Below are 26,804 nucleotides of genomic sequence, written 5' to 3'. Positions count from 1 at the left end.
CCGGGCCACGTGGCGGACAGCAGAGGGCGGTGTAATCCATTTTGCACGCCTCCGCATCTGCGCTGCCCGCATTCGCCAAGCCGCAGTGACCAGCGTGGTGAAGTATGGTCAATTAGTCACCCCCAACGACCCGCGACGGCGCGGGGAGGCCCTTGTCCATACCAGGTTCGACAAAACAGGCTGTGCACGTGGCTGTGGGCGTTGTGGTTGTGACCGTCGCATCTGATGCTAGTAGCTGGGACTTGTGCTGGCGAAACCGGTTATTGGAAGGGCAAAGTGCACCTAGCCTGGCACAATCGCTGCGGTGACGTCACCGACCATGTAGCAGTGAATTTCGGCCGTTGCTGCGTTTGCGGGTTGTTGTCTGGCGGCGTGAGTGTGCGTGTGGTGAGTGCGCGTGTGGTGACTGTGGCTGCAGGTGGTTGTAGCAGGTGATGCCAGGGGGTGTGCCGTCGTGATGCTGTGAGATTGTGCAACGCTCCTTCTCATTCTGATTCGCCTGGGTGCGACGGGTCGAGTTGGAATAAACGCGATCTCGTGTTCCCGATTCAGTGTGTTACCCTGAGAATGGATGTAATTGGCGTCCGGGGGAAGTGCCAACGCTTAACGAGCCTCGATCGCGATGTCCTCGGCTGGGCGATTCATCACTTGCGTCTTCGTGACGCGGCGCGGGAATCGCGTCTCGAATCTCGCTCCCCGCGGCACCCCGCGCGAAACGATGGTCGGTGACGGTCACCGCGGGACCGCCCATCCGGATGGAAGCAGAGTTCGCGACGCGTCGCTCCATTGTCCGACGAATCTCGCTGGGCCCGTGTGTGTGTGTGTGTCATGGACGAGCTGCGGCTCCGTGGCTCAGCATCGACACGCGTTTGCCAAATATGCCACGCACATTCGTCTCACGCCGCCGACGGCTGCTCAATTATTCATTTCGCTCTGAAGGCAGAGCACATGCTCTGCCTTGCGTGATAATTAACATATGGCTCTGGCAGTATCAGACTGGGCATCTACAAAACAAATTCAACGATCGGGGTTATTGTTTTAATTATTCATTTTGGATGTTTGGGGATGATGATGATGATACAGTCGTGGAAGGTATTTCACGAGGCCTGCTTTTGAGTGCGGTGCCTGCCTAGCAGAGACGCCCCACGTGGCACGCACAGCATGACACGGTGACACGAGATGTGTGTGTGTGTGACGCGTCGATGTCACCCCACGTATCGGCCACGTGCAATGACGACACTGTTAATTGCGGATTTCCAAGGTTCGCGTTTATTTTGTGTAACCAGCGCGATAATTCGAGAGGGAGAGGCCAAGGACAGAGGCTCGTTTGCAAGAGTCACCTGCGTCACCAACACGTGAAAGAGCAAAATGAACAAATACAGTTAAGTACGGCGAGGAAGCGAATGTAACGTCGGTGCAAAAACAAAAATAACAACCGTGTCGCGTGAGCAATAGAACATATTTCACAAACATGAACCCACGTTTCACGATGCGTCAGTCGGCTTCGTGCCGATGAATGCGAGGCCAACAACGCGATCAATCGCTGACTACTAGACTACAATCGATTCTGCAGATAACGGGAACAACAGTGCAGGCCCGACAACCACAAGGTTCGAACAAGGCACACAGAAACTCGTGCAAATACCACTCGGCCCTCGGAGCATTATGGAAACACCGTCAGCAGATCGCGAAAAACTGCGCTGTGGTCATCATGTCTTGGATCGCCATCAAAATAAATGCAAGCGAATGTAAACTAAAAACTCAGCTACAGTATGAAACTATTTCTTCTTATCTTACCAGGTCAGGCTCACTGAGCTTTGCAGATCTTTTTCGGAAGCGACGTGGCCACAGATGGTAGCTCAACGAAGTGGCTTACCACGTGGACATGTACAGCAGCGAAACACTCTAAACGCGTGATGTTAATTCTAAATAGGGACGGCAATGCGGTAATTTATATACATATATTGGGGGAGGGACACATCCCCCCCACCAATATTGAAATATGCTCAAAATGTCCCCCCCAATATATTGCTATAAAATCGATTTCTGTTTATATGATTGTGGTTATGGTTGTACTTTATTCATCCCTAATCTCTGCCATTACATACAATGAAACAGAGCAATGTAATACAATACACTATTAGACATTATTGTAAAAATTAAAAAAAGTTCATCCTATGTGTTAGTGAATGTTTTAATATTTTAGGCAGGAAATGGCAGGAAATTCGTTTTCAAATTAAGATTTTTTTTTTCTTCTGGAAGACCCCCAGACCCCCCAATGTAGACTCCATGGTTACGGCCTCGATGGATGGAAAACCCGGAGGACCCGGAGACAACTCCACGCGCCGCGTGCGTCGCCTCGGCGGCCTTGCGACGGCGGTGGCGACCCGCGCGCCACGTGGAGCCGCCCCGACTCCAGGGGGCGACACCACAGCACGCGGAGCCCTCGTCTCGCTCGCTCCGCGGCGAACATCACGACCCCCACCCCCACACCGCACTGCAACAACACGGAGCCACACGGACGCGCCGAGACAAACACCGCGCACCGGCGAGTCGACCCCGAGCTCCGCGTCTGCAGAGGAGCGCGGCGCGGCCGCCGACCTCCCCCGTCGACCCCCGACATTTCAGTCGGGGGTCGACTCAGCCCATCGACCACCACCACCAACATCATCTTCACTGTTAACATGAATACAGCACCACTTTGTGGGAGGCCATCGGTGATGGCCACATGGGTGGACTTGGTCCCCGCCCTGAGAATGTGGAATAATGCATCGCTAACTCGCTCGAGGCTACCAGCGAAGATGAACGCCGCTCGAGACTGCGATCGTCGTTGTGACGTTGAGTTCGGTGTGCGCGAGCGCGTGACAGCGCGTGGGGAGCGGGGCGTAGTGGGTAGCGCGCTGCGCTACGAGATCAGTGTGTCAATCACGCTCACGGCCAACACCGGTGACGATTATCTGGACCAGTGCCCGGTCACCCCGAGGTGAACTAAATCTCAATTGAATATCTGGCTCGATTTGGAAAAATCACCACGAAGGAGACAAAGGCGGCCAGGCGTGGTGGTGTTGGCCACCCACCCACAACTTCGTGTGTCGTGTCGGCCCTCAAAGTTGGTCGCTAAAAGGACTTGTCCCAACGATCTGTTGAGGCCGCACAGGGGAATCTGTGTCTCTGTGCGCGTGTCACCGCGGGGCCGTGCCCAGGGGCTGCACTCACAACCGCGAGGTTCAGAATCCGCAAACTCCTCCTCGTCATCATCTGCGTCCCGCTGTCCCCTGAGCCACGGTGCCACCTACTCCTGGAGACCACTGGAACTTGAGACACCTGGCCCAGAGGACAAATAGACCCCGAGCTTCATCATCACCATCGTCACCGGCCATGAGCAATCGGCTGCTCGACGGAAGCCTCCACAATCAGTCGCAAATCTCTCAAAATCCGGCGATGTCCAAATCCACCGAGCATCTATCCGCAACGCGAGCTCCGTCTCTCCGACGGACGTCCTCTCGGACGCGTTCCATTCCTCGGCCGTCACCCCGCCACTATCCTCCACCCTGGGCTCTGGTGCTGCTTCTTCACATGCGAAGCGATCGGTAATTGACCCCGACATGAGATTATATTTGTGTTGCTCGTCGTTGTCGTAAGGAACCGGCTCGTCCCGTGAGAGTGTGTCCTTCTCGACACCTGTGACCCCGGGGACAGCTGACCCACGTAGCCGAAAATCTGCGAGACGCCTCGCACGTGGGGAGACCTCCCTGGCCCTGGGTCCAGAACAGGGGACCGGGTCTCGCTACGGGCCCCCCGTACGCGAGACGCAGCCGAGACCGCGCGCGAGATGCGGGGACCGGGATCCAAAAGGCGGCCCCTCGTCTCTTCCCCTTCCGAGCCAATGACGCTGCGCCTCCTTGTCAGAGCTAGAGACGGCGAGGGAGAGGGGGAGGGGAGAGAGGAGGAGGGGGCATCTCTTCACGAGTTCTCCCTCGTGAGGAGCGCCGCTCTCGCTCCCTTTGAGATGCTAATGCGCAGAGGAGCGCGCAGCGCGCTTTGAAGGGATCGGGAGAGCGGCTCTCCGGACTGGCGACGGCTGCGCGAAGAGACGAGGGCTAGGATCGCGAGGAGGAGATCACGACCACGAAGAGGAATAAGACCGCGAGGAGGAGGAGAAGGAGGATCGACGAGGAGAGAGGAGGAGGGAGCCCGGGCAGTGCGGATTCGCGCATCGCTGCCGGGATCCGAGCGAGGCGAGTGGAGGCGGCTTCGCGCGCGATGCCGGCGATGCTGCGGCTGATGGTGATGATGTAGATGACGACGACGACGACGACGGCGATGATGGCGACGACGTTCCAGGGCGATGATCATGCGCCGCGAGTGAGCGAGCCGGAGAGAGCGGGCCGTGACGTCACGCGGGCGCGGTAACGCGCGGCGCTGTTCGCCGAAGGCTCCAATCTGACGCGACGCGGCGGGCGGGGAGCCGGGACCAGCGCTGAGCGCCTCCCGCACTCGGCGACCTCCCTGCTCCCTCCCAGCGCGCCTCCGCGGGCAGCAGCAGCGGCAGCAGCAGCAGCCGCCGCCGCTCCGTAGCGCAGCTCGCCACCGCCGTCGCCTTCCTGCCGGGGTGAGGGAGAAGGAGAGAGGGAGGGAAGGGAGAAACATTCACCGAGCAAAGATGCGCGGCGCGGAGGCGCGGAGGGAGGCGCCGCGCCGCAGGGAGTCTCGGGACCCCACGGGGTCTCCTCCTCGGCTGCCTTTACCTCGGCTGCCTCCACGGCCGCCACCGCTGCTGCTGCTGCAGCTGCTGCTGCAGCTGCTGCTGTTGGGGCTGCTCGCGGCCGCCCCCGCCGCCGGGCAGTCCACGTACCCGACCATCACCACCAACTTCGGCAAGCTGCGCGGCGTCCGCATCGTGCTCAACAACGAGATCCTGGGCCCCGTGGACCAGTTCCTGGGGGTGCCCTACGCGGCGCCCCCCGTCGCTGAGCGACGCTTCCAGCCCCCCGAGCCCCCCGCGGCGTGGCAGGGGGTGCGCAACGCGACGCACTTCGCGCCCGTGTGCCCGCAGACGATCCGCGGGGTGCTCCCCGAGGTGATGCTGCCCGTGTGGTTCACGGCCAACATGGACGTGGTGGCGCCGTACATGCACGAAATGAACGAGGACTGCCTCTACCTCAACATCTACGTGCCCACGGAGGACGGTGAGGGACACGCGCGCGCGTGTGTGTGATGTTCACGCGTGTCCGTCGCGTAGACGTCGTTCACGATGCACGCGTTCATGATGTCCACGCGTGTCTGTGTGATGTCCACGCGTGTGTGTCGTGTACTCGCTCACGATGTTCACGCTCGTGATGTTCACGTGTGTGTGCCGCGTAGACGTCGCTCACGATGTTCACGCTCATGATGTCCACGCGTGTGTGTCGTGTACTCGCTCACGATGTTCACGCTCATGATGTCCACGCGTGTGTGTCGTGTACTCGTTCACGATGTTCACGCTCATGATGTCCACGCGTGTGTGTCGTGTACTCGCTCACGATGTTCACGCTCATGATGTCCACGCGTGTGTGTCGTGTACTCGCTCACGATGTTCACGCTCATGATGTCCACGCGTGTGTGTCGTGTACTCGCTCACGATGTTCACGCTCATGATGTCCACGCGTGTGTATCGTGTACTCGCTCACGATGTTCACGCTCATGATGTCCACGCGTGTGTGTCGTGTACTCGCTCACGATGTTCACGCTCGTGTGTGATTAATAGGCGCGCAGGTGATGGTATAGGTGAGCCAACTGCGATGTACACGTGCGAGAGATACATGCAGGGGCCATCTACACGTGGCTGATGATGCACACGCGTGTGTGTGTAATACATACATGGGGCATGTACAACGTGTGTGTAATACATACACGGGGCAGGTACACGTGTGCGTCTGTGATTAATACACGGGGCATGTACAACGTGTGTGTGTGTGTGATACATACACGGGGCATGTACACGTGTGTGTGTGTGTGTAATACATACACGGGGCAGGTACACGCGTGTGTGTGTGTAATACATACACGGGGCATGTACACGTGTGTGTGTGTGTGGAATACACGGGGCAGGTACACGTGTGTGTGTGTGATTAATACATGGGGCATGTACACGTGTGTGTGTGTGTAATACATACACGGGGCAGGTACACGCGTGTGTGTGTGATTAATACACGGGGCATGTACACGTGTGTGTGTGTGTGTGGAATACACGGGGCAGGTACACGTGTGTGTGTGTGATTAATACATGGGGCATGTACACGTGTGTGTGTGTGTAATACACGGGGCAGGTACACGTGTGTGTGTGTGATTAATACACGGGGCATGTACACGTGTGTGTGTGTGATTAATACACGGGGCATGTACACGTGTGTGTGTGTGATTAATACACGGGGCAGGTACACGTGTGTGTGTGTGGAATACACGGGGCATGTACACGTGTGTGTGTGTAATACATACACGGGGCATGTACAACGTGTGTGTGTGTAATACATACACGGGGCATGTACAACGTGTGTGTGTGTGATTAATACACGGGGCATGTACACGTGTGTGTGTGTGATTAATACACGGGGCATGTACACGTGTGTGTGTGTAATACATACACGGGGCATGTACAACGTGTGTGTGTGTGATTAATACACGGGGCAGGTACACGTGTGTGTGTGTGTAATACATACACGGGGCATGTACACGCGTGTGTGTGTGGAATACACGGGGCATGTACAACGTGTGTGTGTGTGTGCTATGTACGTGACACACTCGCGCGCGTTGTGTGTTGTAGTCGATACTGAGCCCGTATCGTGTTCACGCGCATTCTGTGTGTGTATTGTGTGTGTGTAGTGTGGGAGTATTGTGTGTGTATTGTGTGTGTGTAGTGTGTGTGTATTGTGTGTGTGTCCATTGTGTGTGTATTGTGTGTGTATTGCTTGTGTGTTGTGTGTGTGTATTGTGTGTGTTGTGTGTGTATTGTGTGTGTAGTGTGTGTGAATTATGTGTATTGTGTGTGTTGTGTATGTATATTGTGTGTGTATTGTGTGTGTTTTCTGTATTGTGTATGTATTGTGTGTGTTGTGTGTGCATTGTGTGTGTGTATTATGTGTATATATTGTATGTGTATTGTGTGCGGTGTGTGTATTGTGTGTGTATTGCGTGTGTGTATTCTGTGTGTGTATTCTGTGTGTGTATTGTGTGTGTATTGTGTGTTGTGTGTGTATTGTGTGTGTGCATTGTGTGTTGTTGTGTGTGTATTGTGTGTGTATTGTGTGTGCATTGTGTGTGCATTGTGTGTATTGTGTGCATTGTGTATGTGTATTGTGTGTGTATTGTGTGTGCGGTGTGTGTTGTGTGTGTGCATTGTGTATGCATATTGTGTATGTATTGTGTGTATTGTGTATGTGTATGGTGTGTGTGTATTGTGTGTGCCTTGTTGTGTTTGAGCTGTGTGTGTGAGCGAGTCAGCTTCTTGATTTATGTTCGGCGGACCGTGTTACGTAGCCTCTGCATTGTGTGTGTTGTGTGTGGGTGGTGTGTGTGGGTGGTGTGCGTTGTGTGTGGTGTGTGTTGTGTATGGGTGGTGTGTGTGGGTGGTGTGCGTTGTGTGTGGTGTGTGTTGTGTGTGGGTGGTGTGTGTGGGTGGTGTGTGGGTGCTGTGTGTGGGTGATGTGTGTGGGTGGTGTGTGGGTGGTGTGTATTGTGTGTGGGTGGTGTGTGTGGGTGTTGTGTGTTGTGTGTGTTGTGTGTGGGTGGTGTGTGTTGTGTGTGGGTGGTGTGTGTGTGGGTGGTGTGTGTTGTGTGTGGGTGGTGTGTGTGTGGTGTGTGTTGTGTGTGGGTGGTGTGTGGGTGGTGTGTGTTGTGTGTGGGTGGTGTGTGTTGTGTGGTGTGTGTTGTGTGTGTGTGGTGTGTGTTGTGTGTGTATGGTGTGTGTGTGTGGTGTGTGTGGGTGTTGTGTGTGTGTGGTGTGTGTTGTGTATGGGTAGTGTGTGTGGGTAGTGTGTGTTGTGTGTGGGTGGTGTGTGTTGTGGGTGGGTGTTGTGTGTGGGTGGTGTGTGTTGTGTATGGGTGGTGTGTGTTCTATGTGTGGTGTATTTGTGTCTATTTGTGTGTAGTTGTGTGAGTGTGTGTCTCTGCGTGTGTGGTTGGTTAGTATGCGTGTATGTATGTATGTGTCTTTTACTTGTGCGATGCCCCTGGGGAGACAAAGGCGGCCGGGCATCGCGCTGGACACCCACCCCCTCGTGTGCCGACCTTCGTAGGTGCTCGCTGACAGCACTTGCCCTCAACAGAGTGTTGAGGCTACGCGGGGGATCTTTGTCTTTGTGACATTGGCCGTCTAAATGAACGAGTTGCATCTCTGTGTGTGTCTGTGTGTGTGTGCATTTCTGTGTGTGTCTGTGTGTGTGTACATCTCTGTGTGTGTCTGTGTGTGTGTGTGTCTGTGTGTGTGTGTGTCTGTGTGTGTGTGTGTCTCTGTGTGTCTCTGTGTGTGTGTCTCTGTGTGTGTGTCTCTGTGTGTTTGTGTGTGTGTGTGTCTCTCTGTGTGTGTCTCTGTGTGTGTGTCTCTGTATGTGTGCGTCGCGTGTATGTGTGTGTCTCTGTGTGTGCGTTGCGTGTGGGTCTGTGTGTGTGTGCTGTGTTGTGTGATTGTGTGTGTGGTTGTGTACGATCGTTGTGTAGATTGTTGTGTAAGCTGTTGTGTTTGGTTGGTGTGTATTGGTTGTTGTGTATGGTTGTTGTGTTTGGTTGTTGTGTTTGTTACCTCATCATCACCACTGTAACACCCTCACCACCGTTACCTCATCACCACGGCAACACACTCACCACCGTTACCTCGTTACCACGGTAACACCTTCACCACCGCTACCTCATCGTCACAGCATTTTTCATCTCAGAACTATGGGCTAATTAATCACATTATCCCCATTGCACATCTCATGTTGCCATTGTCCCATCACGTGACGCAGTGAGTCACTTGGTCACTTGCTGTGCACTGCATTGTCTCAGTGTGCTCCATTCGCATTGTGTTGTTACCGCTGCTGCTGCTGTTACTGCTGCTGCTGCGTTATCGTCACCGTAGTGTAAGAGAGTGGAGGTGTTTTAACTCGACCACTGTGCGCTCTTGTGCGGCTTTTGGCGCGCCTGAGTGCCGACAAAGTCGCCGGTCGTCTCAACGCGCGCGACCGTGTGATGTCTTTACTGCTGCTGCTGTTGTTGTTGTTGTGGATGTTGTTGTGGATGTTGTTGTGGTGCAAGGGGGAGAGTGAGGGATGTGTGGACTGCTGATGTGGATGTTGTTGTTGTTGTGGTGCAAGGGAGAGAGTGAGTGATGTGTGGACTACTGTTATGGATGTTGTTGTTGTTGTTGTGGTACAAGGGGGGAGAGTGAGGTATGTGTGGATTGTTGTTGTGGTCGTTGTTGTTGTTGTAGTACAAGGGGGGAGAGTGAGGGATGTGTGGACTGCTGTTGTTGTTGTTGTGGATGTTGTTGTTGTGGTACAAGTGGGGAGAGTGAGTGATGTGTGGACTGTTGTTGTGGATGTTGTTGTTGTTGTTGTGGATGTTGTTGTTGTTGTGGTGCAAGGGGTAGAGTCAGCGATGGGGAGCTGGAGTTAGAATCCCGTGTCGCTGTTTGCTGGACTCAAATTCATCGTGTAGCCAAACTGCAGCAGCCGCAGCAGCAGCATTAGTTGCAATGGTTATCGACGTTACAGCAGCAGCAGTAGCAGCGGCATGAGTAGCATTGTTATATGCAGAAGTAGCAGCGTTCGCAGCAACAGCTGATACTGCATCAGCTGTAGAAGCAGCAGCAGCAGCAGCATGAGCGACAGTAACATTTGCAGCAACACTAGTATCTGCAGTATTCATATAATCTGCAGCAGCAACATCGGTAAGAGCTTTAGCGGTATAAAAAAAAACCCAGTATTATCAGCTGTAGTAGCAGCAATTGAAGCTGCAGCATCACCAGTAGCATCAGCATGAGGCATAGAAGCGCCTGCAACAGCAGTAGCTGCAAAATCCGCATCAGCAGCAGCTTCATCAGCAGCATTAGCAGCAGCTGCAGCAGTAGCATCATTAAGAGTTGCAACAGGAGTAGCAGCAATAGTAGCTGCGGCATCTGCATCAGCAGTATTAGCAGCATTAGCAGCAGCTGCATCATTAACCGGTGCAACAGGAGTAGCAGCAATAGTAGCTGCAGCATCTGCATCAGCAGCATTAGCAGCAGCTGCAGCAGTAGCATCATTAACAGTTGCAACAGGAGTAGCAGCAATAGTAGCTGCGGCATCTGCATCAGCAGCAGCATCTGCAGCAGCTGCAGCATTAACAGATGCAACAGGAGTAGCAGCAATAGTAGCTGCAGCATCTGCATCAGCAGCATTAGCAGCATCTGCAGCAGCTGCAGCATTAACAGATGCAACAGGAGTAGCAGCAATAGTAGCTGCAGCATCTGCATCAGCAGCAGCATCTGCAGCAGCTGCAGCATTAACAGATGCAACAGGAGTAGCAGCAATAGTAGCTGCAGCATCTGCATCAGCAGCATTAGCAGCATCTGCAGCAGCTGCAGCATTAACAGATGCAACAGGAGTAGCAGCAATAGTAGCTGCAGCATCTGCATCTGCAGCAGCAACAGTCGGGGGCAAGCGAGGCTAATGGGGCAGGCTCGCCCCGTGTGCATCAGCGGCACGGCGCGCGAACTGCAGAGCGGTGTCGGATGGAGCTTCCGCGGATTTCTTTTGTTTTCTTCATCTTGGAAGGTGCCGAGCGCTGGCGTGGGGGAGAAGGGCGCTTGTGTCGCTCGGCGGCGATGATCCCGTGCCCAGGGATTCATTTCAGCCGGGTCTCCTCGGGGTCTGCGCTCGAGTCTTGCAGTGACATTTTGCTTTCCGTGGAGTTTTGGCGGCGAGGGACCCGCAGAAGCCATAGAGTGAGCGAGAGAGGCGAGAGAGAGAAGAGTCGTGGTAATTGAGTTGAGATGATGGCAACCCCGGTAGTTAGCCCTGCAGGGTGACCTTGGTGAGAGGGGTGGCGAACGGACTCAGGGCGGAGGCACGGCACTTTAAACACGAACTCTGAACGCGCGTTACACGCTGCACCGAGTGTGAGTGATGATGATGACACGATGTGCTCTCGTCTGGGGGTCTCTGCTCTGGCTCTCTGCACCCCCCCTCCACCCCCCCGTGAGTGGGGGGGGGGGGCTGGGACCACCCGCGCCCCCCTTGACCTCGGTTGCACGTGGAGTCGACGGACCTTTCCCACTGCTGCACACAGCCTGTACACTATCAACCATTAATACCAACACCACCACCATCATGCATTCCAACATCAGCATTGATAAAACCATCATTATTAATACCACCATCATCATTAATACCACCATCACCACCGACACCATCATTAATACCATCACTATCACCACCACCACCAACATCATGTATACCAATATCACCATCATCATTGATAATACCATTAATAATACCACCATCACCACCGTCATCATCATTAGGATATCACCATCATCATTGATAGCACCACAATAATTAATACCACCATCACTATCATCATTGATAGCACCACAATTATTAATACCACCATCACCACCATCATCATTAACACGACCATCACCATGGTGATTGGTTGTGTTGAGTGGTGAATGTGTTGAGTGGTGGCTATGTTGAGTGGTTGTGGTGAGTGGTGGCTATGGTGAGTGGTGGCTATGGTGAGTGGTTGTGGTGAGTGGTGAATGTGGTGAGTGGTGGCTATGGTGAGTGGTGGCTATGGTGAGTGGTTGTGGTGAGTGGTGAATGTGGTGAGTAGTGGCTATGGTGAGTGGTGGCTATGGTGAGTAGTTGTGGTGAGTGGTAAATGTGGTGAGTGGTGGCTATGGTGAGTGGTTGTGGTGAGTGGTGAATGTGGTGAGTAGTGGTTATGGTGAGTGGTTGTGGTGAGTGGTGAATGTGGTGAGTAGTGGCTATGGTGAGTGGTTGTGGTGAGTGGTTGTGGTGAGCGGTGGCTATGGTGAGTGGTTGTGGTGAGTGGTGGCTATTGTGAGTGGTGAATGTGGTGAGTAGTGGCTATGGTGAGTGGTTGTGGTGAGTGGTGGCTATGGTGATTGGTTGTGGTGAGTGGTGAATGTGGTGAGTAGTGGCTATGGTGAGTGGTTGTGGTGAGTCGTGGCTATGGTGAGTGGTTGTGGTGAGTGGTAGTGGTGAGTGGTGGCTATGGTGAGTGGTAGTGGTGAGTGGTAGTGGTGAGTGTTTGTGGTGAGTGGTGAATGTGGTGAGTGGTGGCTATGGTGAGTGGCTGTGGTGAGTGTTTGTGGTGAGTGGTTGTGGTGAGTGTTGACGGCAGAGACTCAGCAGCTCTTCGACGCGCAGCTCCCGCCACCAGAGTACGTCTTCATACCCGAGAAAATCCGACGAGCTATGAAGCTCTTTTTCACAGATGTCCGCAGATGTTCCTCCATCGGCACGGCGCCACTGCGTGAAATCCGTCACAGCATGTCGCGCGTGACGCGCCGTGGGCCACGGCTGCGCAACGCGGCAAGTGTCCAGGACATCTTTGCCCGGGAGATGACGATACAGCGATGGATTCTTGAATCTATCCGTGCGTGCGGAGCGTGCGGAGCGTCAGCCCCCTCGGGTGCGCGTGTGGGGGTCATCTCCACGTCGCTTCCGGTTTCCTCCCACGTGGAGAAAACCGCTCATTCGTGTCACGGGACAAGCACCGCGGTGTGTCAGGACCCCCCGTGCACAAACGAGCCTGGAGAAGCCATCAACCGCGGCGGCGCTTTGAGAGGCGTCCGTGTCGGGCGGGAGTCGCTGGCGAGCGAATCGGGCCGCGTAAAGGGGGACGCCGCGCCAGATGGGCTGCAGGCCCCCCCCCCCCCCTTTTCCGCCCCCATTCGCTCCACGTCGTCTCGCCTGTTAATGCTCTTAATTAAATTACTCAATAAGCGCTCGAGTTAATGAACGACAAAACACCCGCGCGGCAGACACGAGAGGGCCGCAGGTGCAGCGCGTTCCAGCGGCTCCGCGCTCCGGTGTTTGCGGAGGAGGCCACAAACTGCGGCTCGGGCCGTGCAGTCCCGGGGGGCGAGAGGGAGGAACGGGGCGCTCCTGTGGGAGGGTTTCGGGGGCGCCGGAGGCCCTCGAAGCGATTCGGCCTGGCAAGCTGCAAGGGGCAGCGTGCGCGCGCCCGTCTGGCGGAGAACGTGCCCATACCACGAACACCGCCATCGTCATTGTTCATCGACAAAAGCCTCGCTCGCTCTTGAAACTACTTTGCAGGAGACTCCTGCATTCCTCTGTTTGGTCAATGAATGTTCAATGAGTCGACCCACCCACCCCCTCCCTCTTACCGCGAGTTACTCAACCCGCACTGGGTCGCCTCCTCCACCCGGAGCTCGTGCACCGTCACCGACGCAAAGTGCCCCTCCTCGATGCATCAACACCGGAGGGAGAGATGATGGGCCGAGTCAACCCCAGGGCAGGACTTGAACTCGCAACCTCAAAGATTGCGAGCTGCGAGCTCTACCACCCATCTCACGATTGCCGCGGGCCATGTGATGGGGATTCTGGCCAGCGGGTTTTTGGTGGACGTGGCTGGAGGTGGTGGAGGACCCAGCGGGTGACTCGCTCGGTCGACACCGTCCGTGGTGTCGTCACTCTTGGCCTGCGGGGCATCGCCAGCGGTCGGAGTTTTGTTTCGAGCGAGCGGCAGTCGGTAAACGAGGAAGCGCGTCCCCTTTTATAATGGCAAATGGACCTAAATGCATTATCTAATTTTACACACTGCTGAATAGGACCAAAGTGAATTAGCATACAAATGCGCAGTAATTCAGCTTATCTTTAATGGTGTGATTGCCACGGTAATGGTAGCAGTGGAATCGGAGACGCTGGGCACCTTTAATGCCGCAAAATCGCATTTGTATGGAAATGGTGTTTGCGACGGAGACGCGTTTATTGTGCAAACGCCGAGAATCAATATTGGTTACGATACTATTTATATGAGCGCGACAATAGAGTGACGCGAAGTCGGGGACAATGCCCTGTAATGGATTCTAATCACATCACAGCGAGCTCGGTTATCGCACGTGGCAATGATTCCACGGCCATCGTGCCTCGCCACGCGGTGACGTGAAGGACTGGGGCCCAGCCGAGCAAGGCGCTCGACTCGCTACCCGGGAAGAGCTTGGAGAGGGCAGCCGTGTCCGCGGGGCCCATAACCCACAGTATCATTGTCAGAATGAGAATATTTATTTTTTGTTTCCACCGGAGAAGTCCGATGAGCTACAATGCGAATGTGTTTCACTCCTCTAGATATGCGCCGCCGATCGGCGTGTTTCTCGGGTCATTCATCACTAGATCGAGCTTTGCTAATGATACAAATAGGACTCTACAGTCGCGGATGAGCCCTGTTGCCGTTACATCGTCGTGTGTAATTGTTCACAAATGGAAACCGTAAAAATGTGACGTCAGAGCAACGTCGCCATGACGACGCGCTGGCCAATAACTTTAGATTTTTGTTTTCCTCGGCAACGACACCGAAATGTCTTTTCACACACCCAGAGACGCGGCCTCAATTGGCTTTCGTGCTGTCACCTGTAGCCGAGACATCCATCAGCCAAGTCACCCATCAATATATTAATCCATCCATTCACCCATCAGCTGAGTCACCCATCAGCGAGTCGCCAATTTGTCTCGTCAATCGTCAGTCACGTCACCAATCAGCTGAGTTCTTCATCAGCTAAGTCGCTCGTCGCTTTATGCACCCAACTATTCCCTCACCGGACTAGGCAGCCATCAGTTGAGTCTCCCATTGTGTCAGCTACCCATCAGACCGGCCACCCATCTACTCACCGTTCAGCTGAGTCCCTCTCCCATCAGCTGAGTCCTCCATCAGCTGACAGTGCAAAGCACCAGCGGGAGATGAATGGAGGCGGTGAATGGGAACGCGCCCCTGGGATGATGGGGGGGGGGGGGGGTCTCACTGTGAATGGGAACGCGCCCATGGGATGATGGGGGGGGGGGGTCTCACTGTGAATGGGAACGCGCCCCTGGGATGATGGGGGGGGGGTCTCACTGTGAATGGGAACGCGCCCCTGGGATGATGGGGGGGGGGGGGTCTCACTGTGAATGGGAACGCGCCCCTGGGATGATGGGGGGGGGTCTCGCTGTGAATGGGAACGCGCCCCTGGGATGATGGGGGGGGGTCTCACTGTGAATGGGAACGCGCCCCTGGGATGATGGGGGGGGGGGGTCTCACTGTGAATGGGAACGCGCCCCTGGGACGATGGGGGGTGGGGGTCTCACTGTGAATGGGAACGCGCCCCTGGGACGATGGGGGGTGGGGGTCTCGCTGTGAATGGGAACGCGCCCCTGGGATGATGGGGGGGGGGTCTCACTGTGAATGGGAACGCGCCCCTGGGATGATGGGGGGGGGGGGGTCTCACTGTGAATGGGAACGCGCCCCTGGGACGATGGGGGGTGGGGGTCTCACTGTGAATGGGAACGCGCCCCTGGGATGATGGGGGGGGGGTCTCACTGTGAATGGGAACGCGCCCCTGGGACGATGGGGGGTGGGGGTCTCACTGTGAATGGGAACGCGCCCATGGGATGATGGGGGGGGGGGGTCTCACTGTGAATGGGAACGCGCCCCTGGGATGATGGGGGGGGGGTCTCACTGTGAATGGGAACGCGCCCCTGGGATGATGGGGGGGGGGTCTCACTGTGAATGGGAACGCGCCCCTGGGACGATGGGGGGTGGGGGTCTCACTGTGAATGGGAACGCGCCCCTGGGATGATGGGGGGGGGGTCTCACTGTGAATGGGAACGCGCCCCTGGGACGATGGGGGTGGGGTCTCACTGTGAATGGGAACGCGCCCCTGGGACGATGGGGGTGGGGGGTCTCACTGTGAATGGGAACGCGCCCCTGGGATGATGGGGGGGGGGGGGGGGTCACCCCCGCGATGTTTACACGCGAGGGCCAAGATGTAAATGCGTCACATATTTACACAATTTTACACGCGCTCGTGTAAGTTATGATTCAATTTAAAATATTTGCGCTTGAACACACCCAGAGCTCTCTGACGCCGCTTTTTTTTATTGACCTTATCTTTTAAGAATATTTATATATCCGCATGTAAAAAATATATTTATATATATATACGCACACACACAACCATATAGCCTCACACGGCCATAGGCGGATTATTTATTGTAATGAGTGATGGCGCTGCGCTATCGGCGCCGGGGGCTGCCACGGACTCGGCCCCTCCCCTCTCCCCCCGCCCTCCCCCCGCCCCGTCCGCCGGTGGCTCGTGTACCCCCCCCCCCCCCGAGTGTTCGTGTGTGTGGGGGGGGGGGGAGCGGTGGCGCAGTGGTTCGCGTGCTGCGCTACGGACCCGGCGACCGGAGTTTGATTCCGTCTCACGACGACCAATAGCGGTGGCGAATAATTTGAATCGGTGTTGAGCCCTCCGCTAGGTAGACTCGGCCTTAAATGAGTACCTGCTGCGGTGTGTAAGCATCAGCTCTGGGGGAGACAAAGGCGGTCGGGCGTAGCTACTGGCCGCCCACGCCCTCGTGTGCCTTTCCGGCCTTAATAGGTGATCGCGAACAACACTTGCCCTAGCAGTCTGGTGAAGGCTATACGGGGGATCTTTATTTCTGTGTGAAGATCACCAGGAGCTCCGTGTTCACGTGCGGTTCGGCTCCCACGCTGGGTGTGATTCCCGACTCGAGCGCGTCTCTGCGTGGAGTTTGAATTCTCTCCCCCCCCACCCCCGTGTTCTGCACGGGTTCCCTACGCGTTCTCATGCTTGAAAAAGAAAGGCCACACACGCAGACGCACAATGTCACTGTTATTGGGATTCATGTGGCAACGTCGTCCCCCGACTTCGAAGACTTGGCAGGACGCTCTTGAGAAACGAGCTGAGACTGGGCGAGGCTTCCCTGGGTAAAGCAACCGCGGTGGCGATAATCGCAGTTAAATAATCACGCTTGAAGCACCCACTGCAGTCACTTGTGTCAATGCCACAGGCTGTGGCGCAGCGGCTGGGCTTGACGCTATATTTAGAAACGGCGTCGTTGCCAAATTGAAAATGATGCAACCCACCCCTACTCTAGTAACAGATTAGTGCAGATCAAATACTGGCAGCGATGGATGAAGCAAACAAAATTCTAGATTTGAAGCTTTCGTGACTGCAAGGATTCATATTCTTAGGTTTTTTCGGTAAAGTCACGTAGGTAAAAAATTTTAAATTAATAAAAGTAAAGTAAAAAATAAAATAAAAATCACGACGTTTCGGAGGCAACACAAGCCTCCGTCTTCAGGTGGAACCGTCACAGCCACGATAGCTGTATCAAGTGCTGTGACTATCGTGCTGTGACGGTTCCACCTGAAGACGGAAGCTTGTGTTGCCTCCGAAACGTCGTGATTTTTATTTTATTTTTTATTTTACTTTTATTAATTTAAAATTTTTACCTACGTGACTTTACCGAAAACAACCTATGAATAGCAAACAAAATAAAAATCGTTTTACTCAAAGCTGTAAACAAATACTTCCCAGTGCTCGGCCCCATGTGGCCATGGACCTGCGTAAAATTAAGTCACGGGCCCGGGTATTAGGGATAATCGATTAATTGATTTCAAATCGAAATCGCAATTTGAAACAATGCGATTAGCAAATCGCAAAGGCTGCGATTTTTTGCGATTTAAAAAGTCCTATTCCTTTCTTATTGGAATTGTTTAATTTTGTATTATTATAACTATATTTATTTAACCTAACAAAAGCTCCATGTTTGATTGTTCTATTTCAATTAATTTTTTTATAAATACATGTTGGAAGCAATTAATATCTTTTAAGTTCTCATCCTTGCATGATAATTTTTAGAGCAGTTCATATTTTGATGGTATCATGTGGCAATGCTCCATCACATGTTTTAAATCTATTACACAGTGAATATTGAACTGAAGCTTGACTTAAAAAAATATAATCGCAAATCAAATCGCAATATCTGTCAGAAAAATCGCAATTTGATATTTTCCCAAAATCGTTCAGCCCTACCGGGGGGTATCGGCCGTGAGCCCGTGGCGTTGGCGAGCCTCGCTCGGTGTGCTGGGGTGTGGACACGGGGCCACGCTGGGCGCAGGGAGGCACCTGTGGCTGGCTGGCTCCAGTCGCAGTGGATGTCATTTATTATCTTAGGTTTTTTCGGTAAAGTCATGTAGGTAAATATAAAAATTTATAATAAAAATGATAAAAAAAATGGTAATAGAAAAAAATGATAAAAATGATAATAGAAATAAAATATTATTGTATTCCTATTATCATTTGTATCATTTGTATTATTTATTTTTATATTTACCTACGTAAGTTTACCGAAAAAAACCCAAGAGTATGAATCCTTGCAGTCACAAAAGCTTCAAATCTAGAATGTAATTTATTTATTTAAAATTGTGTGTGTTTTTTATTGTTGCTGAGCTCATTCACAAAGGTCCAAAAATGGCAAGCGGCCAGCACCAAACTGCTCTCTTAAAGTTGTGGTAGATAAGGGTGCAACGCTTTTGTTGAATTGAGCGAGGTCATTTACAGAGCTTGGAGAAAAGAGGCGATCGGAGGGAGTTCCGAGGTGGAGCGGTGCGAGTGAGGAAAGCAGAGAGAAGTGAGATGACCTGCAGTGTGGTGAGTGCGTGGATGAGTTGGGCGAGTGAGTTGGTGAGTGGTTGGATTAGTGAGTGTGTTGTTGTAACCTTTGGTATGAGTGTTGGGTGAGTGATTGGATGGGTGAGTGAGTGAACGAGCCAGTAAGTGGGTGGGTGGGTAAGTGAGCGCTTGAGTGTGTGAGTGGGTGAATGAGCGAGTGAGTGGGTGTGTTTCTGTTATCGGCAGTGTGGTGGTTAGTGGTGGTTGAACGAAGTGGGGATGACACGAAAGGGTCTCTGGGAGACCGCGTGCTCGACACAAGCCGAGGAATGCACGGGGGCAGTCGTCATGCCAGTAGCAGCAGTCACCACGATGGCAGCGGATTCGTCAACACCACGCGGTTTCCCATGGCGGTGTCGAGCGGCCACTCCTGGGCTCCATGTCGCATCGTCCCTGGAGAGAGGACAACAACTTGCATCGCGACCGCGCTGCTGCGGCCCGGCAGGACGAGGCTGCCGACTTGCCGCCGCCCCGAGCGCGCCCGCCAAACGCCGAGTGACAGTCGCGGTGTCACGAGCGGCTCTCTGGCGCGAAGGTCCCCTGGGGGACCCGTGGCTAAACGCTGCAGCAGCTGCTGCTGCTACTGCAGCCGTGAGCGCCGCGTGTGTCTCAAGCACCTGCCACTCACCGGCGTGACCGTGTGGCCGACTGCCAACGCCACCACCGCCCCGACTGGCTGCGGCCAATTGGGTGTCCCCTGGCTTCGCCCGGTGACACGGAATAGATTTCGCCGACCCAGAAAATGTTTCTGCACCCGGAACACGACGCCCAGTGTAGAGCCACTCGCTACGGCTGTGCTCGTTGTCTACTCCTCCAGTCGACCAGAGGCACGCAGAATGAAGCTCTTCCTGGTTGTGAGCTCTGCAAAGTTCGAAGTAAAAGCAAACGGGCCGGATGACTCACGGTCGTTTGAAATCAGTTTGATTGATGAGCGTCTTCAAACCTGGTGAGAACCCCTCAGCATTTACGGCGAAGACGTCACGTCGAGTGGATGAGCGCGCGGCGCCTTCGCGCCAGGGCCAAGAAGGGACGGATGGTGGCCGTGGTCGAGACTCACGGCGGAGTGGCAGCCGAAGGAAGGAACGCGCACGAGAGGGGCGTCCGCCGCGGAGATGGAGCGACGAGGTCGGCTCCTGTCCATGAGCCGGTTGGATTCTTACATCGCAGGGATTGTGACAGATGGTGACAGTTTGGGTAGGCATTCATTCAGCAGTGGATTGATCATGGCTGCTGCTGCTGATGATGATGATGAAGAGCTCATTGGAGAAAACATATCTGTGTCAAGGGACACGTGGGTGAACATGAAAACTCTCAAAAATCGAACCAGCAAACCTCACTTGAGAAATTAAAGCAGCAGCAGCAGCAGCAGCGATGCTCGGCGTTGCTCCTCTAATTATATCCGGGCTTTCCACCACCCAATTGCCAGGAGACGAATACACTCGTGATTGTAAAGCTGCAGCCAACAGCGAGCAGTGCATCCACCCGGTGACAGAGAACGACCGGCGAGGTGATGTCACACAACTGCTTGTGACGTCACCTCAGTCGGCTTCTCTCTCCACGCGTGGCTTATCGAGCGCGTCGACCAATCCGATGCCTGGTGGTTTTCTCAGAGCCGGATTTTTTTAATTCTAAAAAATCCAATTGATTACGATGGATTTATTTTGTGTGTGTGTGCGGTCATTGGATGATCGGGCTGATGGCGGTCGACTCGCTGTGGTTCAGCCCCGGCTGGGAGGCTTGAACCCGGGTTCAGGCTCAGGATCGCAGCCGGCTCAGGGCTCTCCCACCCCCACCCCCCACACGTGCTTATGTCGATGAGAGAATCTCTTGGGGAATTCGCGTTTCGCACTGTCCATGCAGTGGCACGGGGCAGGGGCGTGCGTTGTCGTCCCCTTACGTCAACGAGCGGCGTCACTCTGTCCGCATGAAGCAGTCACGGCCAGTCCTGGCACGCGCGGTGACGTCGCATCTGCTACGGGAATTGCTGCCTAACTCGGGCCATTGGCTCCCGACGGTGTTCATTTCAGGACTTAAATCTGTTGTAATCGAAAACTTACGCAAGAGGTGTTCGTCGTTGTTGTTGTTGTTGGTGGTGGTGGCAGTGACGATTATTTGAACAGGTCCTGGGCCTCCCCTAGGTCGACTCAGCCTCAAATGAGTACTTGGCGCGATGTTTAAATATCGCCACTGGGGAGACAAAGGCGGCGTATTGCTTACCACCCACCCCCGTCGTGTGCTGTTCAGGCTTTCATAGGTGCTCGCTAACAGCACTTGCCCCAAGAGTCTGTTAAGGCTATACGGGGGATCTTTGTATTTTGTGATAAGCGAGAGGTCCACGCTGAGGCACGTCTCGTTCAGCTCAGAGTTTGGGCCATTCGAGGTCCCAGTGACGAGGCTCCCCGGCTCGGAGCGGGGTGATCCGGGCGCCCCCCTCGCTGGGCGGGGTGGCTGGCGCGGGGGGGGGGGGTGGAGGGGCTCCTCCTGATGGAGCCGGCGGCAGAGAGCTGAGCTCGGGATGCGGGTGCAGGCAGCGGGACGCTGGGACACGTGGGGACATGGAAACACAAGCGAGAATTTGGCCAAAAGTCTCAATTGAATGTGCGAGTGGGTGATCGTGGGTGCGTGAGTGGCTCTACCGACATCTCCTCCGCGAGCCACCAATGAACCTTTGTTCGCGAAACCTAAAAAAAATATCTTAAATTGACTTCCAAGATTGCGTTACAGTGACATTGAGGTGACCACACGCCGCCATCGCTTCCTTCCTTCTGCCAGATCTGGTCGTACCCTACGGCCGTCGCCCCCCCCCGCCCAAGGTCCGCTCTAAGAGCCTCGTGCAGCCCCCCCCCTCCTCGCTCGTGTCTCACGAAGCCGGGAGGAGTTCGTGTGGCGCGGCGCTGGTGGTGCTTTCACGCGGAGGTTTCCACGGGATTACGAGGTCGCTCCCTGGAGACGAGAGGGGGGTCGGGGGTCGCGGGTGCCTTGCGAGGGGCACCCCCGTGCGCCATTCATTCACTCGCCCACTCACTCACTCACCTACCCACCCACTCACCCACCCTCTCTTTAACCCACCCACCCCCTCATTCACTCACTCACCCACCCACTCACCCACTCACTCACTCACCTACCTACCTACCCACCCACCCACTCACCCACCCTCTCTTCAACCCACCCACCCCCTCATTCACTCACCCACCAACTCATTCACCCACCCACTCACCCAACAACCCACCCACCCACTCGCCCACGTACTCACTCACTTATCCAACCACTCACCCACCCGTTCACTCACCCAGCCTTTCTTTAACTCACCCACCCCTTCATTCACCCACCCACTCACCCAACAACCCACCCACTCACCCAGCCGTTCACTCACCCACTCACTCACTCATCCACTCGCTGATGAGCTGTGTGTGAGGAAGCCGTGCAGTGTGGTAGTGGGCTTGCTGATGAGCTGTGTGTAGAGGAAGCCAGGCAGTGTGGTGGAGGGCTCGCTGATGAGCTCTGCTGAGCACGATGTTTGAATTCCACAAATCGGTCTGGGCCGTTTCGACGTTGAAAATGTTCAACGCGGGTATCGGAAGTCGAGAAGCGACCGGGAGAGAGAGCGAGGGGCAGAGACGACGCGGGGGAATGGAGCGTGGGGGGTGGGGGGGGCAGAGAGATGATGAGAGCTAGAGGGGGAGAGGCAGCGCGTGAGAAGTGGAGTCGGAGGAGATCAAAGCGAGAGGAGAGAGAAGCTCGCGTGAGCGCCGCTGGACGGATGGGGCGATGCTGAATGCGGACGAATCGCTGCCCCAGCGCCGGGCGCTAAGGGGGGCAGGAGGCAATGATGGGGCGGGAGGGAGAGCAAGCATGTGGAGGGGGGGGGGGTGGTCAGAGGATAGGGTGGGAGAGAGGTAGAGAACACAGAGAGAGGGAGGAGAGGCAGCGACAGGGAAAGAGTGGAGAGAGCAATTGCGAGGGAGAGAGTGGGATAGGGTCGAGGGAAGGATGGAGAGAGGGTGAGAGGAATGGAGGCAGAGGAGAGGGGGGGGTCAAAGGGAATAGCAGAGAGAGGAGAGGGTGGGATGGAGGGAGAATTGAGAGGGTGAGAGGGTCAAAGAGAATAAGAGAGACAGAGTGAGAGGCGGGGAGAGAGGGACGGTGAGAGGGAATAGGAGAGAGATACTGGAGGGAGATGTGCGCTGAGTGGCTGGCTAGATAATAATTAGATGCGAAATGTCCCCCGTAACTTGCGCATTTCCTTACACAAACCCCCTACGTGGGGGGGGGGGGGGGGGGTACACTCCAGATGGGTTTGCTGCGCCGATTCCTGGGGGGCTCATGCCGTGAATGAGCGGTGGGAGCCTCAAGCTCCTGTTTCAGGAGGGTCCTGCTACTTTGTTCGCAGTCGGGGTGCAATGCTGCTGCTGTGTGTGTGTGTGATCCTAATTGAGTGGTTCTCGAGTGACGTTTCGGCATTGGGATGTTCGTGGCCAATAGCGGGAACATTGAGAGTGCGGGGAGCGGTGGTGCAGCGGTTAGCGCGCTGCGCTATGAACCCAGGGACCCGAGTTCGATTCCCGCTCACGGCCAACACCAGTGACGATTGTCTGAACCGGGCATCCCTTATGTAGACTCAGCCTCAAATGAGTACCTGGTGCGGTGTGTAAAAACATCGTCACTGGGAAGACAAAGGGGGTCGGGCGTGGTGCTGGCCACCCACCCTCACGTGTGCGTGCCGGCCTTCAAAATGTGCTCGTTAACAGCACTTGCCACAACAGTACGTTGAGGCTATAAGGGTGATCTTTGCCTCTGCACATTGAAAGTGTGGGTTTAGTTGCAGCGACGTCACCTGTGTGACTGGAGGGGTTTTCGGGGAGGGGGGTATTTGACGAGTAACGGTGAAGCAGCTGAGTCATCAATTCGAACCGAGCTCCGTGAGTCGGGACGCAGTTGCGACGCTGCTGCACCACGTGGTCTTCCTGTGATCCAGCTGTGGAGGCACCAGCGAGGGTTGGTGGATCACCACACAGAGGGTGTGAAAATCTCTTCCCGTGGGCGTCGTGGAGGAGCCGTGCCCTGGCTCGCCGCGAGAAGGCAGTACAGCAACTGGACTAATCGCCTTCTTTTTTCACCACCACGTGGGGGATAGAGTGTTTCCCCCTCTCACAAGGCGTGTGGTCACTTGTAGCAGCAGCAAGACGTTCCTGAAAATATGCCTACGACTCAGTGTGGCTCTCCTGGATTCTAAGTAATACTCTAAAAACTATTGAAACTATATTCTTTGGTTCTTTCAGTAAAGTCATCACGTATATATAAAAAAATAATAAAAAAATTAAAATTAATAAAACCCAACAACTCACTACGTTTCGATCGCAACACAAGCGGTCGTCCCCCCTTTTTCTCCGCCTGATGACGACCGCTTGTGTTGCGATCGAAACGTCGTGAGTTGTTGGGTTTTTATAATTTTTTTAATGTTTGTATTATTTTTATTATATAATTTTTTATCTATGTGACTTTACCGAAAGAAACTGCAGTCACGAAAGTTTTAAGTCAATATTAAAACTATCTTGACTTAAAACTTTCGCGACTGCAGGAATTCATATTATTTGGGTCTTTCAGTAAAAGTCACGTAGATAGCTTCAAAGAAAACAGCAAAAAATAATAACGACAAAAAGTAACAACGTTTCGATCGCAACACAATCGTTCGTCATCAGGAAGACGAAGGCTTGTGTTGCGATCAAAACGTCGTAGTTTTTTTGTTATTATTTCTTGCTGTTTTCTTTGAAGCTATCTACGTGACTTTTACCGAAAGACCCAACGAATATTAAAACTCGTTTTGATTTTACCAGGTAAGGCCCCACCGAGCTATGTAGCTATCTTTCAGAAGTGACCTGGCCACAAATAATAGCTCAACGAAGTGGCTTATCACGTGGAAATGTATAGCAGCCAAATACTCTAAACGCGTGTCGGGATCGAACCCATGACCTCCTGCATACCAGGCGAGGTAGTTAACATCTCATAGCCACCGTGGCGCCCATGAGGGTGATACACGCATCGGGCTAACGCGTGTCAGACCACGATACCGATTTCCGCCGTGTAATCGCGTCAACAACTTTGACAATGCAAACCAGATTGGTCAACAAACAAGAGCGATGACTCGTACCAACGAGACGCGACAAACGGCATCGTGGCCGTCAATCGCAGCAGAGGTGTCACGCGGCCAACGAGTGCGTGCGTGCATCGCACCCAGAGACAAAGACAAAGCCCCCCCCGTATAGCCTACAATAGGCTGTTGGGGAAAGTGCTGTTAGCGAGCATCGAATAAACTAAACTATTTTTAAATGATTTATATTAAGTTCGCTTGCTTGCTTAGGACCGTGCAAATCTTTCGGTGGTTTTTTAACCCACTTCCCGTGATCCAATTGAGCTGACATTTTCCACACAGACTCGTTGTGCGTGACAATTAATGTTCGTGAAAATTTGTTTCCAAAATTTTACACTTTTTAGGACAAAAATATTATATTTAATTACCAATTGCTTAATGCTGCCATGTAATCATCTGACCCATAGGTGGCAGCCATCTCAAGCCAGAGGACGAGAGGACTCTAGCCGCCACGCATATAAAGGATTTATAGTGAAAAACTTTGTTTTTACGGGTTATACTTGTTTTAAATGTATTTTATCAGGTAAGGCCCACTGAGCTGTATAGCTCATTTTCAGAAACGACCTGGTCACAAATGATAGCTCAACGAAGTGGCTTATCGCGTGGAAATTTTTAGCAGCCAAATACTGTAAACGCGTGTTTCTAAATGTGGAGGGGAAAAACCGGAGGACCTGGAGAAAAATCAACGCGACCACGGGGAGGGAGACATGCAAACTCCAAATATACAGCAGGCGTCAGGGTCGGGATGGAACCCACGACCTCCTGCATAGCGGGCGAGGTGGTTAACATCTCGCAGCGATGCCCGACGCTCCTGATGAGACGCTGAGTGCTGAAACCGGCCCAGAGTTCGACTTGTTTAGAATCAACGCTGCCGACGTGTTCATACACTCCGAGAAGGAAGGCCGCGTGGCTTGTGTAGAAGCGTCAGGAACACTTTTGTGTTGTTTGTGCACGTGGAGCGAAGGATGAGCGAGGGAGGCACTGCACGGTTATTGTGTTATATATCTTCTTTATTTATCTTAGTTATTTATCTTAGTTGTTTATCTGAGTTATTAATTTTAGTTATTTATCTTAGTTATTTATCTAAGTTATTTATCTTCGTTATTTATCTTAGTTATTTATCTTCGTTATTTATCTTAGTTATTTATCTTAGTTATTTATCCTAGTTATTTATCTTAGTTATTTATCTTAGTTATTTATCTTAGTTATCTATATTAGTTATTTATCTTAGTTATTCATCTTAGTTGTTTATCTTAGTTATTTATCTTAGTTATTTATCTTAGTTATCTATCTTAGTTATTTATCTTAGTTATTCATCTTAGTTGTTTATCTTAGTTATTTATCTTAGTTATTTATCTTAGTTATCTATCTTAGTTATTTATCTTAGTTATTTATCTTAGTTATTTATCTTAGTTATTTATCTTAGTTATTTATCTTAGTTTTTCATCTTAGTTATTTATCTTAGTTATTTATCTTAGTTGTTTATCTTAGTTATTCATCTTAATTATTTATCTTAGTAATTTATCTTAGTTATTTATTTTAGTTATTTATCTTAGTTATTTATCTTAGTTATTCATCTTAGTTATTTATCTTAGTTATTTATCTTAGTAATTTATCTTAGTTATTTATCGTAGTTATTCATCTTCGTTACTTATCTTCGTTATTTATCTAAGTTATCTATCTTCATTATTTATCTTCGTTATTTATCCTAGTTATCTATCTTCGTTATTTATCTTCGTTATTTATCTAAGTTATTTATCTTAGTTATTTATCTTAGTTATTTATCTTAGTTATCTATCTTCGTTATTTATCTTAGTTATTTATCTTAGTTATTCATCTTAGTTAATCATCTAAGTTATTTATCTTCGTTATTTATCTTAGTTATCTATCTTCGTTATTTATCTTAGTTATTCATCTTAGTTATTCATCTTAGTT

At 52.8% G+C, this 26,804-nt stretch overlaps 1 protein-coding gene across 5 annotated transcripts in view; it reads left to right on the top strand.

Moving 5' to 3' along the window:
• The first annotated feature begins 2,857 nt into the window (after window positions 1-2,857).
• LOC144947085 (neuroligin-4, X-linked-like) overlaps window positions 2,858-26,804 on the top strand; it is a 175,720-nt gene continuing 151,773 nt past the window's right edge. For all 5 annotated transcript variants that reach the window (XM_078876272.1, XM_078876271.1, XM_078876273.1 and 2 more), the window contains exon 1: window positions 2,858-5,189. In XM_078876272.1, the coding sequence (XP_078732398.1) occupies window positions 4,664-5,189 (526 nt within the window). In that variant the 5' untranslated portion in view covers window positions 2,858-4,663. The remainder of the gene's footprint in view (window positions 5,190-26,804) is intronic.

This window comes from Lampetra fluviatilis, chromosome 43 (genome assembly GCF_964198595.1).
Source record: "Lampetra fluviatilis chromosome 43, kcLamFluv1.1, whole genome shotgun sequence".
In the NCBI taxonomy this organism is placed as follows: Eukaryota; Metazoa; Chordata; class Hyperoartia; order Petromyzontiformes; family Petromyzontidae; genus Lampetra; species Lampetra fluviatilis.
The sequence above is the reverse complement of the archived record's forward strand: the minus strand, read 5'-3'. Positions and strand labels throughout refer to the sequence as shown.